This window comes from Eleutherodactylus coqui, chromosome 7 (genome assembly GCF_035609145.1).
Source record: "Eleutherodactylus coqui strain aEleCoq1 chromosome 7, aEleCoq1.hap1, whole genome shotgun sequence".
In the NCBI taxonomy this organism is placed as follows: domain Eukaryota; kingdom Metazoa; phylum Chordata; class Amphibia; order Anura; family Eleutherodactylidae; genus Eleutherodactylus; species Eleutherodactylus coqui.
Window position 1 is genome coordinate 9,791,552 of NC_089843.1, and position 16,323 is coordinate 9,807,874.

Sequence of the window (16,323 nt, forward strand, 5' to 3'; positions counted from 1 at the left end):
GCCTAGAGGGGTTGTGCCAACAGGCAACTCTACTTCCTGCTCTGCTAGGGCATCTGAACATCATGGAGCCCCCACTTAGGAGACCCTCAAAGACCCCTTAACAGCACCGGATGAACAGTTACGTCCCGGGTGTGCGACTTCTATATTGCGCAGGGTCACTCCATATTAGGTGGAGGGCGGTTGTCTGTGATAGCAGATACTCACCACCCACAACTGCAGACTTGGTATCATTGGATTGGTGAAGTCTGATCTATCAGGTAATACATTCTTTTTTTCTGCACGGTGAACCTTGACATAAATAAAATATACACACGGCCAAAACGACGCTTTTTGGTCACCCTGTCTCCAAGAAGAAGTGCAATAAAAAGTGATCAAAGAGTCCCACAAACTCCAAAATGATACCAATAGAATGTCCCACAAATAGCGAGCCGCACAGAACTGCGCTGGCGGGAAAATAAAAACCTTCTAGCGGGCAGGAAATTGTTTTAATGTTTTCCAAGGATATTTTATTTTTTGTTTCCTTAAAGCTCCAGGATGAACATTCGCATCTTGGAGGTTCGAGGGTTTATATAGATGGGGATCGGGGGTCGATCCCACTCCATACAATGCGGCTGCTGGCTGTTTCTTACAGCAGAGACCCCCCACAAAAGCTCCGATCAACCCCGCCGCCGATTCAAGCTGTTATCTCCTTAAATGCCACCATCAATTCTGACAGCAGCATTTAAATGCCCTTATCAGAGTTCAGGGGTCCCAAATGGCCCCCCACGATCAGATTGCGGGGTATCATTTGGTTGCCATGACAGCTGGGGGCCTCATAAAAGCCCCCAGGGCTGCTATAGTAGATTGCTTATCAAGCCATGCCTGTGGTTGCAGACTGCCTGTCAGATCGCAGTATAATGTAATACTATGGCATTACGTCATACCGCAGGGGCGATCAAACCATCGCAAGTTCTGGTCTCGTCTGGGGGCTAAAAAAATATGTAAAAAAATGCTTAAAAGGTTTATTAATGATTTTAAAAAAATAAAAAGGTAATAATAGTGAAGATAAAACCTTTCAATAAAGGAATAAAAGTGAAAAAAAACAAAACCTCTTTGCTATCGCTGCGTCCGTAGAAGTAACGCATCATCTATCGGGCACGGTGAACGTTGTCAGAAAAACATACACGTTAGAATTGCGCATTTAATTACCCTGTCCTCAAAAAAACAATGTAATAAATGATTTAAAAGGCCTACTTGTGTCGCCGCGCCCATAAACATCCGAGCTATGAAACTAAGGCGTTATTTATCTGGTGCATGCTGACAGAAAACAATACAAAACACTAGAATTACACTTTTTTGGTCACCCTGTCGTCAATAAAAAACTATCAAAAAGTTGTATGTGCTCCTAAAGGGCATCGATGGACCCTGCAGGACGCCGCGCAACACACACGAGTATATAGACGGAAAACTAAAACCGTTGTGGCGGTCAGAAAATACTTTTGTTTCCAAAGATAGTTTTATTTTTTAAAGTCGTACAGCCCCCCCCCCCCTTTTGTATCGTGGTAATTATAGCGATCCGTAGGATAAGGCCATCATGTCATTTTGGTCGCCATATGAACGTGGTGAAGACAAACCCCCCAAAGATGGAGGAATTTAGGATTTATTTCTTTGCATTTTACTCCATTTAGAAATTAGTTTTTCAGTCCGGTATACGGTTCATTATACAGCAACACTGAAACATACAACTCGTCCTGCAAGTCGCTGCGATGGAAAGCGTTATAATGTTTTGAAAGTGCGGAGGAGAAAGAAAAAGAAGGGCCGCGCCATTAAGGGCTGAAGAAGACGTTTTAGTGCAGAGCGATGTAGCAGAGGCCCCTATTCTGGAAATAGAGGCATCATTTCACCTGGTGTCCTTTGCTGCCATCTTGTGGTGAATTTACAGACTGCACAGAATCCTTGTCATTCTCTGGTGATTTTCCTACAACTCCATAAATTTAAGTGTGCATGTACTAATAAGAGATTACTTTGCCTGCCTGTCTCCTGAGCGCCAGCAAGGACAATGTTATGCTTGGCGGATGCTACATATGCTTGATGTGTTCTAACCTTTAAATATACGTCATGTGTTCGAAGGAGGGGAAGTAGCTTCATACCATATACAGTGATATATAAATGGGAAGCCTTCTGGATTCTGAGACTTGGTACCATTAATTATAGATCAGACCTGTTTTGTTTTTTTTGCTGTACCATTTATGTGAAGGTTAAAGAGGCGCAGACTGATGTTGGGGGAGGGGCTTTCTGGTTTTAGCATGTATTATCTCCCATATACTACTCATGGATAATTATATCTAGTGACATGTATGCACAGCATTGTACTCCACATGTAAGTCATTTACTGACAGTTGTCTGTCCGCTCGGATACTCAGACTTATATTTCCCTTCTAATTGGTGTATCTGGTGTTTAATACATTCCTGTTTCGTTATAACAGGTCTGCAGAGTGCACATAAATCGACAACCAGGTCTTATCCACCACCAGCCGGATCCAGTATGCTCATTGTGTTTATCTGTCTCTCATCTTTTTAATTAAGTTTAATTGCACTGGCTTCATAAGGAAGCAAAGGGTTTAGGTGACCGAGGTCTGCTATAGACCACAACCTTCCTGTGACACCTTCTAGTAAAGGCTTCGTTTATTCACATTACCTTTTTTGAATATATCATATATAGTGAGTAGAGGAAGCATTCCTACAAGGTTTGTAAGTTACAAGAAGTACAGATCTCACACAAATGGGAACGCCATTCTTCTGAATGCAGTCACACACGAGCGATTATTTTCCCGCTCGTCACCGCGATGTGATGCAGGGAACAAGTTGCAGCATGTTCTATCTGGCTGCATGATCTCGCATTGCAGGCCCATTGCTTTCAATGGGGCCAACGGCAACAGCGCCGGCCCAATTGAAAGCAATGGGAGAACTCTGCAATCCTCTGCTGCGGCTGTGATTGCTGCAGTGGGGATTCCCTTCATCCCCACGGTGATGTGATGCTGTTTTTACACGAAAATGCCTCACATCGAGGGGTTCCACTTGGTGCAAGTGCAATATTGGACCATGATTCATGGCCTGATATCACCCTCACCCGTGTGAAGTTAGCCTTAGAAGAAATTGTGGTGATTAGATAGACAGTCTTATCATCGGAGGCCCTAAAAGTGGTTCCCCCTTGGCCTATAAGAGGCTCTCGGAGACTCCTTGTGTGTAGTAACCTTTTCTTCCACTGGTAGAGCTTGTTGGCCACTAGGCGCCTCTACGACGCAGAGAAGAGATTTCACCAGTTACCAGAGTCTGAGAGGGGCACGATATTGGGATGTGAGAAGGTGGATGGTCGGGCGTAGTGGACGTGTGAAGGCACACAACGTGACCGGGCTCAGGACACCCCCTACAGACCACCGGTAGAGAGGAGCATCTGACCAGACTGTTAGGGGGTGTTGGGACCAGTGGATGGGGGCACACAAGGTGACCAGGCTCAGGACGCCCCCTACAGACCACCAGTAGAAAGGAGCATCTGACCAGACTGTTGGGGGTTGTTGGGACCAGTAGATGTGTGGGGCCACACAAGGTGACCAGGCTCAGGACACCCCCCACAGACCACCAGGAGAGAGGAGCATCTGACCAGACTGTTAGGAGGTGTTGGGACAAGTAGATGTGTGGGGCCACACAAGGTGACCAGGCTCAGGACGCCCCTACAGACCACCAGTTGAGAGGAGCATCTGACTAGACTGTTAGGAGGTGTTGGGACCAGTGGATGGGAGCACACAAGGTGACCGGGCTCAGGACGCCCCCTACAGACCACCAGTAGAGAGGAGCATTTGACTGGACTGTTAGGGGTGTTGGGACCAGTGGATGTGTGAGGGCACACAAGGGGACCAGGCTCAGGACGCCCCCTACAGACCACCAGTAGAGAGGAGCATTTGACTAGACTGTTAGGAGGTGTTGGGACCAGTGGATGTGTGAGGGCACACAAGGGGACCAGGCTCAGGACACCCCCTACAGACCACCAGTAGAGAGGAGCATCTGATCGTCCGACAAGCACCAGCACTTCTCACTGTTTCATTGCCTGCCATCCAGAGCCAGGAGGCGCCATAGTTAAACCATAGTCAGAACTATTTCCAGGTGCTTGGCTGAAGGATTTTTGGTCTCACAGCCCCCATTATACATAGGTCTTTGACAGCCACCGTCCCTTCCTGTTGCAGTGATATCGTGAATGATGAAACTGGATGAATAAAGGTTTAGTTTAGGTGCTGACGACGGCCGTGTTGGTGTCTGGAGACCTCAAATGAGTGCCTCAATCCTGTCTTTGCTGTGGAGCGGCACACTGCCCCCTGCTGGTGTGGTGGTCTGGGGGGTTACGACAGTCAGTCATCTCTAGTTGTGGTACGAGGGACAATGACAGCTCAGTGATATGTTCAGGACATCCTGTAGTCACATGTGTTCATCTCATAGTGGCTTCCAGCAGGATAATGCTTCCAAAAGGGGGTCACAGGAAGCCCCCACAACATGGTCACACTTACATGCCCAGTCACCAAATGTATCACCAATAAAACATGTATAGGACATCTGGGACCACAACTTCAACAGCCCAAGAGTTTATATGATCTAGAGGCTCAGTTACAGCAAATGTGGGGCGATATGCCGCAGGATACCAGACAGAACCTGTATGCCTCCATTGCCACTCATATCACATCTTGTATCCAAACTAGAGGCGGTACAACAGGGTACTAGAGCCTCCATGCCCGCCCGTATCACATCTTGTATCCAAGCTAGAGGCAGTACAACAGGGTACTAGAGCCTCCATGGCCACTCATATCACATCTTGTATCCAAACTAGAGGCGGTACAATAGGGTACTAGGGCCTCTATGCCCACCTGTATCACATCTTGTATCCAAGCTAGAGGTGGTACAACAGGGTACTAGAGCCTCTATGCCTCCTGTATCACATCTTGTATCCAAACTAGAGGCGGTACAACAGGGTACTAGAGCCTCTATGCCCGCCTGTATCACATCTTGTATCCAAGCTAGAGGCGGTACAACAGGGTACTAGAGCCTCCATGACCCCGTATCACATCTTGTATCCAAGCTAGAGGTGGTACAACTGGGTACTAGAGGCTCCATGCCTGCCTGTATCACATCTTTGTATCCAAGCTAGAGGCGGTACAACAGGGTACTAGAGCCTCCATACCCGCCCATATCACTTCTTGTATCCAAGCTAGAGGTGGTACAACAGGGTACTAGAGCCTCCATGCCCTCCCATATCACATCTTGTATCCAAGCTAGAGGCGGTACAACAGGGTACTAGAGCCTCCATGCCCTCCCATATCACATCTTGTATCCAAGCTAGAGGCGGTACAACAGGGTACTAGAGCCTCCATGCCCGCCTGTATCACATCTTGTATCCAAGCTAGAGGTGGTACAACTGGGTACTAGAGGCTCCATGCCTGCCTGTATCACATCTTTGTATCCAAGCTAGAGGCGGTACAACAGGGTACTAGAGCCTCCATACCCGCCCATATCACTTCTTGTATCCAAGCTAGAGGTGGTACAACAGGGTACTAGAGCCTCCATGCCAGCCTGTATCACATCTTGTATCCAAGCTAGAGGTGGTACAACTTGGTACTAGAGCCTCCATGCCTGTCTGTATCACATCTTGTATCCAAGCTAGATGTGGTACAACAGGGTACTAGAGCCTCCCTACAAGGAGTCAGACCTCCACATTAAATCCTCTTTTGCTCTGATATTGTAATCACTCATATCAACGTTACAATCACATATATATATACTCCTTCTAGGGGGTGATGTTACTGACAATCAGTGTATATATATCCGCTTTACACTCGGATCATACAGTGGGGTGCGGTTGTTACTAGATCTGTACAATATTCACCAAAATGAATGTTGAAAGGCTTTAATTTGGCGTAAGCACAATATTTAGGCGTACAGCACGCGGCTCTGAGGGGTCAGCAGCAGGAGAAGCACTAAGGTTGGGAAATACATTGAATCATTGCCCTTCCGCCTTCTGAATAATCCCCATCCAATTTTTGGCCGGTCGTCTTTGCGTTGCCTGGATTACATCTGGAGTAGAAAATGTACAAGTTCTTTCAAGGTGGCGAATGCTGATGTCACTCGGCACGGAGATCTCTCAGCCAGTAGGAGGAGAACATGGCGGCGGGGTGAGATAGAATTCACATGCGGAGTACTGAAGCTCCTCCTACAGAAACGTCCTGAAGATTCCCACAAGGATGGCTCAGGTCCACCACGTCTCCCATAAACCGCCGTTCTGGAGTCCGCACTGAAGAGTGCCGAAAGCTTCAGGTCTGAAAATAGGAAAATAGTCTAATTATATGGAATCACAGCCCAGACCAGCGACGAAGGGATCAGGGAGATGGAACGCTGCCCCCGGAGGCCATTTTTTGTTATATATTTTATGTCCCACATTCTTTGCTTATTTTCTTTGTGTAGCTTCATGACGGTTGGAGTTTTGTTTTTCTGACACAAAGCTCCAAATCTCCTGCATAGACAAAGACTTAAAGGGGTTTTCTGATTGCTTTTAAAATGAGCCGTGTTATTAAGTGCGATGTTGTTATTAAAGGGGTTGTGCCAAAATGTAAAGTTATCCACTAGCCACAGTATAATGTATAACTTTATAATTGGTGGGGGTCCATCAGCTGGGACCTCACCAATCCTGAGAACAGGAGTCCTGATGGCACGGCATCAATGCAGAGAGGGAGGCGTGATGCGCTCAATTCATTTCAATGACATGTCTGGCGATTGTACTGCGCTCGTAATAAGCTGCTTCCAGCGCTTTCATTAAATGGAGCGGCTGCTCGGATGTTCCGTCAGATCTCCTATCCACTCGGTGAACATAAGCCATGTTCACCGCTGCATCTTCCTTGATGTCCCTTCCCTCTGCACTGGCCTACAATCCCCATAGATTCTGGGTTCTGTAATTCCATTGTCACAGTATCCCGGTGCATGTGTAAGGGGGTAAGCCTAGATGGGTTGCAAGGTAACAGGCTCACAGTATTCCTCATTATGGACAATGTCTGTTGTTTTTTACAATTATATTTCTGCTATTTCTTGTATAAGTGCGTCCTCTAGTGGTCACATAAAGAAAGACATGCTGGAATATGGGTTAGATGTTGGTGAAGGTGGTGGTGATGGTGGCGGCTCAACTTCTGCTCCTTGTCTCCCTCTCCTGGCAGCCAATCCTTATTTACGGAGGAGAGGCTGAAGTGGGCGTGCTGCTTCCCTACACAAAACTGTCCCAGCTACATGAACAGGAAAGAGATGGAGGAAGAGGGAGCAGGATGAGGCTGACTCTTTGGTCTGTGGCCCATATAGGCTTTCCGAGTCAGCGGGTGGTGGCAGTTCATGTGCCTGGTCATATGTGTTGTGTTGAGGTTGTTCATGCTCTTGCCATGCTGTAAATGCTTACCGCAGATCTTACAAATGGCCGTTGTTCTGTCCTCACATGTGGTTTCTAAGAATGCCCAAGCGGTACAAGATGTGTGAGCTGACCTAGATATACCTACTCTTCCTCTTTGTCGTCCTTCACCTCCCTACTGGACTCTATGTCACAGTGAGCACCGGGAGCTGGCACCTCCGTTTGCACATTCCCATGAGTACCCATTCCCTGTGGAGGGCGATCGCTTGCCCTGACTTACCCTCACCTTTCTCTTCAGAGGAAAAAATGGTTGGTGGCGGTCCTTGAGGCACGCTGTGTCATCCGCTCTACGACCTGTTCTGCGTGCCGCGGATGTAACGCATGGGCAGAACAACCTCTAAGGAATGGTAGTGGGCTCACCTCACCTTCTGAGGTGTTGCTTCAGTGGGAGATGCTTGAAGTGCCAACTTGGCCCGTCCTCCACCACCACCATCACACATCCCCTACTCCCCTACTCGGCCCGTCCTCCACCACCACCATCACACATCCCCTTCTCCCCTACTCGTTGCTTTCTTCATGTTTCCTTTATATTTATTTTATTTAATGTAGGGTCACTTTTTATTGTAGTTTTATACAACTTATCAGCTGTAGAAAACCACTGGCAGCTGCGTAAGGCCTGAAAATAGTTTGTAGTGGCCGGACTGGCGACTCTGAACAACGCCTGAGGCCACAAACAGAAGACTGCAATAATCCCCCCACCAAAACCTAGTTTGTCTGCTTTGCTGCTATATACGTTGACAGTAGCAGAAATATCCCCTCTCCCGATGTACAGACCACATTCTGTATAGGCATATAGACGTGATGCAGCTCAGCTGTATAATATCTGCTGACTACACTCTGCCTATGTTGTACATAGCCAGGTCATGTGATGAAGGTGCCCAATGAAACTGCTGCCCATATGCAAGACGGAGGACACATTTGGTGACATCAGCAAGGCACACTGGCTGCTGATTGGCTGCATGCTGACCTCTGCAGCAGGCATTCCATTTTCCTGAGATTCTTGCCCAAAATCAATTTGGACTAATCTGATTTAATTTTGTAAAGATTGTATCCGTTGGCTGATCAAGATGAGAATAGAGCTTCTGTATCGCTGCACGTGCGCTGGAGCCAGTGCTGGAGATACTATGATGGAGAATGGACCTGCAGAGCATCGGACCCTCCTGCACTGATGACACGCTGAAGCCATATAGTCTGAAAGAAATAGCGGAACTGGATGAAAAGGATCTTGTGAGCGGGCGCCCAACCGCTAGAATGACAGGGCATTAAAACAGCAAGTATAGGGGCTTCATGTCTCCTGCTCTGGGAAGATTATATAGATATATAGGGGATCCAATCCTCCCATCCTGGAAATACTATATATATAGGTCGTCCATGTCTCCTGCCCTGGGAGGATTATATACATATACAGTATAGGGGGTCCACATCTTCCTCCCTGGGAGGATTATATATCTATATAGGAAGTCCACGTCTCCCGCTCTGGGAAGATTATATACATATATAAGGGCTCCATGACACCCATTCTATACATATATAGGGGGTCCAAGTCTCCAGCCATGGAAAGATATATATAGGAGATCTACATCTTCATGGGAAGTTTATATACATAAATAGGGGTTCCACAACTCCCATTCTGGGAGGTTTATATACGTATACAGGGGCTTCATGACTCCCATTCTGGGAGGATTCTATACATCTATAGGGGGTCCACATCTATAGGGGCTTCATGACTCCCATTCTGGAAGGATTTATACATCTGTAGGGGGTCCACATCTAACATGGGACCCCACTGGACACTGTATAACTGAGCTGGCCATACTTACTGAGGATGGGGAGGTGGTCTGGGTGGTCACTGCCGGCTCCTGGACTCCAGGGTCTTCTGTGGGCTGCTGTCTGTGCTCAGCAGTGGACAGCCCAATTGTGCTGCTACTCAGGCTCGCCTGGTGATGAAAGAGGATTAGTGTTCATGAAGGGTAAGAGACTGGATAAGAAGCGTACCCCCGGACTGTAGAGGGGGATTGTAGTAGTTGTTCCCTTCGGTTTTATTTCCCTTACACCTACCTTGTAAGGAGTTAATAGCCCTCCCACCTTCTCCCTCTAGTAAGGGCTTTATAGCTAGGTGGTGGCCTCTTTAAGGGGTGCAGGAGGTTTGCCCTTCATCTCCCATCACCCCCTCGTGTTGTTTATGAAGGGGCTGGCTTACCTCTTCCCTTCCCCTGCGGCTCCCTCTGGCAGGACGTGTCGACAAGTGCTGTAAGGTCTCGTGCTGCTAGATGCAGGAATCGCTGATGAACTTCTCCGCCGGACACTGCAGGAGCGAAGCCAGAATGAAGGGGTGGGTTGGTGGGGCCAGTTTCTGGCCATCCTCAGAGTCTTTGCACCCGCTGCTGGCTCTACAATGGACTCACCAGCGGTTGGGGGAAGGCGGATCGTGAAATAATGCCATCTCCCTTCTTGCTCAAGCCGCAGTCCACCAGCTGCAGGACACTGTAGTGCCACCCCTGCCCATCTGCCTTCCTAGCAGTGCCTGTATGGGTGGGAGAATTAGCCCTGCCTACTGCTTTGCCACAGTCTTCCAGTGCTGTGTGTGCTCTACAGAGCGTGGGCACCTCTTGCTGTGTGATGGGAGAACAGGCTAGTAGTGCCCAGTCATCTGGGGTGTCCTCTGCTGTCTCACAGGAGGCTACTGTTCAACCCTCCTTGCCTTTGCTCTCAGCAGTCCCACTTTTCAGTGCTTACCCCGTATAGACCCAGGCTTCTCCTTTTCCTGCTAATCTAATTTTTCATGATGCACAAGAAATTTTAACACCTCCTCCTAGTGCTGGGCTTCTCCTCTTTGGTGGGCAAATTGGTTTTGTCCAGGCCAATTCCGATGCCCGATGGTCACAAGTCAGCATGTGCAGGTCACCCTGCTCTTCCATGTCCTGCTTGGACTAATGCAACCATAGTCGCTGTGGGTCTGCAGTTTGCAATTACAGTCAGTGCAGATGCAGATCAAGGGCCTCCCATTCCTGGTGCATGGTACCCTCCATCATCTTCAAACGAGTCATTGGGTGCATCAGCGATTACAGGGTGGCCAACAGGCTAATTGAACGAGGCAGGGGCCTTCTTTTCCATCTGGTCCAGTTATCTTGGTTCTGGCTGCACAGGCTGTGGGTTTATCTTCTGTAGATCCGGGTAATCCTGCATCTTCTGATGAGTTTAACCCTTTCCAATACAATTTGTATCCTGGTTTTCCTAGGGGGCTTACTCTTTTTTCTGCTGTTATAAAATGGCGCTATCTGCTGGCTAAAGCCAGTACTACATTAGGTGACATGTTGGATATGCTCAGACAGCAGAGAGGTTGACAATATACAGTAAGAGAACCCGGACGGACGTCTTCCAACATCGGAGCTGTACAGCCTTAAATCATAATGTCTTTAGACGTCAGACAGTGGATTGGAAAGTGTTAATTATGCAGAGACTTGCGGGGGCAGGGGTGGGGGAATGGGGCCAGAGATGGTTGCTGCTTTTAAGGTCTTTTTGGAAAAATTTCAGACGTCTCTTTCACTCCTTCCCCCACTGCTAAGCCCTCTCCTTTTGACAAGTTATACAGGGGCGCAGGCTTGTACTGTGGGGTGAGCCCTCTGGGTACAGACTTGGACAATGATACATAAGAAAAAATTTGGCGAAATGCCTATGTAGACATATGGTCCACTGACCAGCACAATTGTTGAAGAACGGCGTATGCTGGAAGATAACCGTTTGACAAGAAGCATTGCATAGCCAAGACTATGAACAACTCATTTCAGACCGTTTCGGTTTTGGGATGCATCATGGGTCAGAAACACCTGGAGTGCTACTCAGAGCCGTTCATTTACATAAACATGATTTACAACTCCTATAAGTCCCATGGGGGTTCCGCCTAGTGGTGGAATAATGAGGAGTTTAGGAGACGTTTGGCTATTTGGCCTAAGAATGTTTGGTGGGTAAAAGCAACTGATGTGTGGCTTCGCCTAATGGTTTTGTAGACGCCCCCCAATTTATGTACGTGGCTGCTGCCTCTGGCACCCAGGAACAGTGGCCGTTTGGACATGAGCATGCTAGCTCTTTAATGAGGGTCACTGCAGGTTCTTCGGTTTCTATAAATTTAGGGATGTTCGTGCTTCAGCCTGCTGCATTCATTTGACGGGAAAACAGCCTGTTAGGCACCTCAGTCCCAATGAGCAAAAATAACTGGGGAGCATGGTAGAGATTGGGGGTATGGTTAGACCTGTACCCCGAGAAGGCAGCAGCTCCACATCTGTGCTATGGTTTTAGTTATGGTTTTTTAATCCCCTTTTATCTCTGCAGGGAGCCTTTTTTTCTGTGTTCAGCTGAGGAGTACCCGATGATACTCAGAAGATCATGAAGTAGGCCTCTTCCCCTCCCTGTCTTTTCCTAACCGTCGGGTGTCTCCTCTCAATGTCGTCCGTAAAAAGGAAGTCAGCAAGTTTCACCTCATACATCATTTTTCTCACCCCCGAAGGCAAGTCTGTAAATGATGGAATTTTGCCAGAGAAGGCTTTGATCTTGACAGAACTGTTGGCCTTGTACAAAAGGCCGGTCGGGGCATTCTTCTGGCAAAATCTGATATTAAGTCAGCATTCCATTTGTTACCAATGCACCCAGACTGTTACCATCTTTTGTATTGTTATGTCGATGGGCAGTATTATTTTGACCCTTGCTTGCCCATGGGCTGTTCCATATCGTACCACTTCTTTGAGATATAGAATTCCTTTCTGGAACGGGTCGTACGTTATCATATTCTATCATTCATTACCTGCATAACCACCTTTTGTGGCTAATTTGCACATTTGGCATGAATTCTTGAGTTCATATAACGGCCTCACTTGTGTGCAGGCTGCTGAGGTTTCCAATGGGGTGCTGGAACTATTCTTGGGCTTTGGGTTTTTGGGCAGTTTTCTAAAAGGAGTGGTGTGCGTCCACTTGGCAGGAGTTCGGCTTGTGCAGTATTTTCATGTTTCTGGAGTTGTTCCTCATTGTTACGGTGGTAGAAATTTTGGAAGAGGAACTTTAACAACCGCTCAGTGCACTTCTGGACTTATAATTTAAGTGTTATTCGTGTTATTAATAAATAGGCTGTCTTCTTTCTTCTTGCCCGTTCTGTCTTCACTTCACCATCTTGTTCTTCAGTGCTTGGAGCCCAACGTTTGGTTTCATGCAAGGCATATTCTGGCTGGCTGTCAAAAATAAAGTTGCTGACTCTTCGTCACGTTTCCATTGGCAGGATTTCTGGGAGCTTTATCCGGAGGTGGATATGAAAGGCCATCCATGCCCAAATTGGCTATAGAGCATGGTGGAGCTGGGGAGATGGCATTGCTGAGGTCCTCAGTTTCTTCTGCCACATGGCAGCATCATGCTGTGGGCGCAGTGTCTGTCCTTGGTTCAGGGGTGGAATGTGTCTGAGTTGGATCAGCTTCACTTGAAAGTGACCATAGAGTTTATGTTGTGCTTGCACAAAAAAAGGTTTCCGGACTGGTTGCCCAGTGTCAGTTATCTGGCATAGCCTTTTACTTCCAGATTCTGGGCTGGCCAGATATAATAAAAGTGGTAACGTTTTTCTGTTCGTTTTGCCCTCGCCTTTTTCAGGGCCCTGCAGGTGGGTGGATTGGTCCCTCTTTCAGCTTCCCATCCAGGTGGTTCATATCTAGAAGATGTGGTATTAGCAAACGACTCAGCATTTGCGAGTCCGTCGGTCAAAAACATACTCTTTCAGCAAGGGTGCGTGGATTCCCCTTCGTTCTTTCGCTGGTACTTCTTCCCTATTTGGCTCATTGAGCATTTTTGAGTTGTAGATGAAAACTGTTTGGTTAATTCCGATGTTACCCCTACACTTGGTTTAAATTTCCAGCTATTTTTTGTCACTGCCTCACGTTTTTGGGCCTGGACCCCCTTGAATTTGGAACACATTTCTTCCGTATTGGTTCAGCCACAGAAGCGGCATAGGCAGGCCATCCAGAGTCAGATGTGATGAGGATTGGGAGATGGCAATTGGTGTGTTTTGCAAGGTATATCAGGCTGGAACGGTTACTTTCATTAGCACAACCTAACTTTTGTTTGCTGTAAGTTCCAGTTGTCTGGTGGTTTGATTTCTGGGCTATTCAGATATATTCTAGGTTGCCCAATGTGATGAGTGCAGGGCTAGTGGCAAAAATTTGGGCCTCCAAACAATGAATGTGCATTGGCATGACATTTGTAGGCTGCAGTGGACCCAGGTCCTCCCACAAGTCGTCAACATCAGCCAAGAGGTAATGAGCACGGTTGTCCTGGTCATCCACGCAGGCGGAAATGACCTCTGCTCTCTGCAGGTTGGCAAGCTCCTGGCACTAATGAGGTCTACTTTGGAGTGTTTCCCTGGATTATTTCGGGAAGTCAGTATAGTGTGGACTAAGATAATTCCCAGGGTAGTTTGACATGGTGCCAGAGAAAAAGCCTGGGGCATCATTAATTCCCGTATCTCCAGATTTATGCATTCAAGGTCCAGAGAAGTGGTATGGCATCATTTATTAGAGGGTGAGAACTTCAGTTTGATGTGCCCAGATGGTGTCCATTTAAATGGCATAGGCTTGGACATATTTCTGTCCGGCCTTCAGGATGGTGCGGAGCAGGCCCTGTTTCTGCTTTGTGGGGGTCGGAGTGCCATGTAGGGTTACATGGCCTCCTCCGTGGTGGAGTGTGGTGAGAAATGAGGAAGCAGCACCTTGGAGAGCGGACTTGCCCTGGGCCTACCATTACACTGGCATTTTACTACCCTCAGTGAAAATGGAGGTTTACGCAATAAACAAATATGTTAATCTTCAGTTAATAAACGCTGTGACCAACTCCCATCCAGCAAAAGAATAACAGTTGTTGTATGATTATTTTGGTTACAGGCCCTGGTGCCTCATGGTAAATAAAGGGGTTAGTCCTGTACTGTCTGTCCCCAATGCCCGCCTCTCCGGTCTGCTGGCATTCAAACTACAGTGATCTACAAGACACTGATTATGTGACCACATACAGCTTATGATGTGGTCTGTGGCCTCCTCCTGGGGTCCTGTGCTGGGGTAGTCAGCTGCTTTGTGGCGGTCTACCCAAGTGTACTGCTAACTTCAGCCGGCCTACAGCTGCTCGTCCTGGGCTGGCTGAACAAGCTAACATGCTGACTAGCTGTGTCACCACAATAAGGATGCTTAACGGCATGGGTGAGGCACAAGGCAGCCATGCCACTCGGTCTATGTGCAGCACTGCGGCTAGGGAAGATACTGGTGTCCTGGTTATTGGGGCACTATGTTTGCTTAGTCAGAGGATTTGGTGGCGGGGCTCATCTACTGCTCCAGAGCTACCAGTGAGGTGTGCTGTATACGCCGTATAATGCAGTGTAAGATGGATAGGACCCCTCACCTGTGATGCCTCCTTTGTGGCCATCTCTATAGGCTCCTCTTCTGCACTCCACAGATGCTTCTTTGTAATCCTGGAACATATAAATCGCCGTTACGTGAATGCGCCATTTCTGTTTATGCAAGAGTTGTAGGAACATCTTAAGTCAGACTCAGTGGAGCCACCAAGGAATGGTCATCAAGTAGCACATAGCCACAGGACGGCTTCTATTATTTTGTGAGAAAATTGTATTTTTCTGTCGCACCATTTAACGTATCACATAATATATTGAGAGATTAAAAAAAAAAATTCTAAGTTGGGTGAGATTGAAAAAAAGGTAATTTCACCATTTTAGGTAAAGTTTGATTTTATGGCGTTCATGGCGTGGTAAAAATGATATGTTATCGAGGGGTGTGCCTTGGCAAGCCTGAGGAGAAGACGCACGCTGCTGAGCTCCGCTAAACTTGAAAACTCAAACCATCTGGCAAGAGGAAGATTTAAACAGCTCTCTATGCCCTCTGGACGAGATCTCCTGCTCCCGCAATGCTGCACTGCGGGTGAGTGGGTTGTGGTCTAGCCCGGCACACTCAGTCACCCACATCCCTGGATTACACTAGCGGGACCCGCAGCCAGATCATGCTGCTAGGACGGGGCAGCGGCAGTACCAGCTAGCCCCCCCCCCCCGCCTGCAAAGGAGCCGATCACAGTTCTCTGCGGCGCCGCAGGCTTACATCTCCCTTTGCACTCCCCACCGCCAGCAGCCTGCAGCCTGGCGCACTTCTCCAGTAGGGACTCTCGCAGGACCTCAGGGACCTCTGTTCTCAGGGGTCAGCGGTTACGAGGTGCCGCGCACCAAGCACCTCTTGGGACCAACAATAACTTCCCCTTCCCCGCAAGGCAGCCGCCATCTTTGAGTCCCTGAGGTGAGGGCCTATAGCTTAATCATCATCTGGGAAGGAGTGGGTGCAGCACCTTCACCATCACACAGCCTCACACTGCTGGGGGTTTACCAGAGGAACGCAGATGGGGAGCTGAAGCTGCAGATACCTTGGCTGGAGACATTAACCCCACAGCGCATTGCTGCATAATATACATACAGAGGCCTGACTGGGCCAGCCAAGGCTTGAAGCTGGGGGCCAGCAATATGCAGTCAGGAAGCTATAGCTCTATTGTTGGAGCCAGTAACATCAGAATCTACTGAAGAACATTTTAGTGCGCTCACCTAATTCACTGCAGCAGCAGCACACCTGTGCCAGCGAGGCGGCGCTGCACATCCTATAGGGTCAGATACCCCTCCGATAATAAGGCTCTGAATTATACTGCCCAGAGTCACTGCAGAACATACCCAGCAACATCTGCCGGCAGCAACAACCTATATCTATCACACACAGCCTCCATATTAACTAGTGGACTATACCACCACCTAGTGGCTGAAAATGATATACACAGCAAATCATTAC

General features: G+C 48.0%; 1 protein-coding gene across 1 annotated transcript in view; it reads right to left on the reverse strand.

Annotated features, from left to right (window-relative positions):
• Window positions 1-5,913: 5,913 nt before the first annotated feature.
• Window positions 5,914-16,323, reverse strand: part of SIGLEC1 (sialic acid binding Ig like lectin 1) — a 114,230-nt gene continuing 103,820 nt past the window's right edge. Inside the window, exons 22-24 of the mRNA XM_066572863.1 lie at window positions 14,888-14,957; window positions 9,289-9,405; window positions 5,914-6,338 (exon numbers count right to left, since the gene is read on the reverse strand). Coding sequence (XP_066428960.1) covers window positions 6,333-6,338; window positions 9,289-9,405; window positions 14,888-14,957 — 193 coding nt within the window. The 3' untranslated portion in view covers window positions 5,914-6,332. The remainder of the gene's footprint in view (window positions 6,339-9,288; window positions 9,406-14,887; window positions 14,958-16,323) is intronic.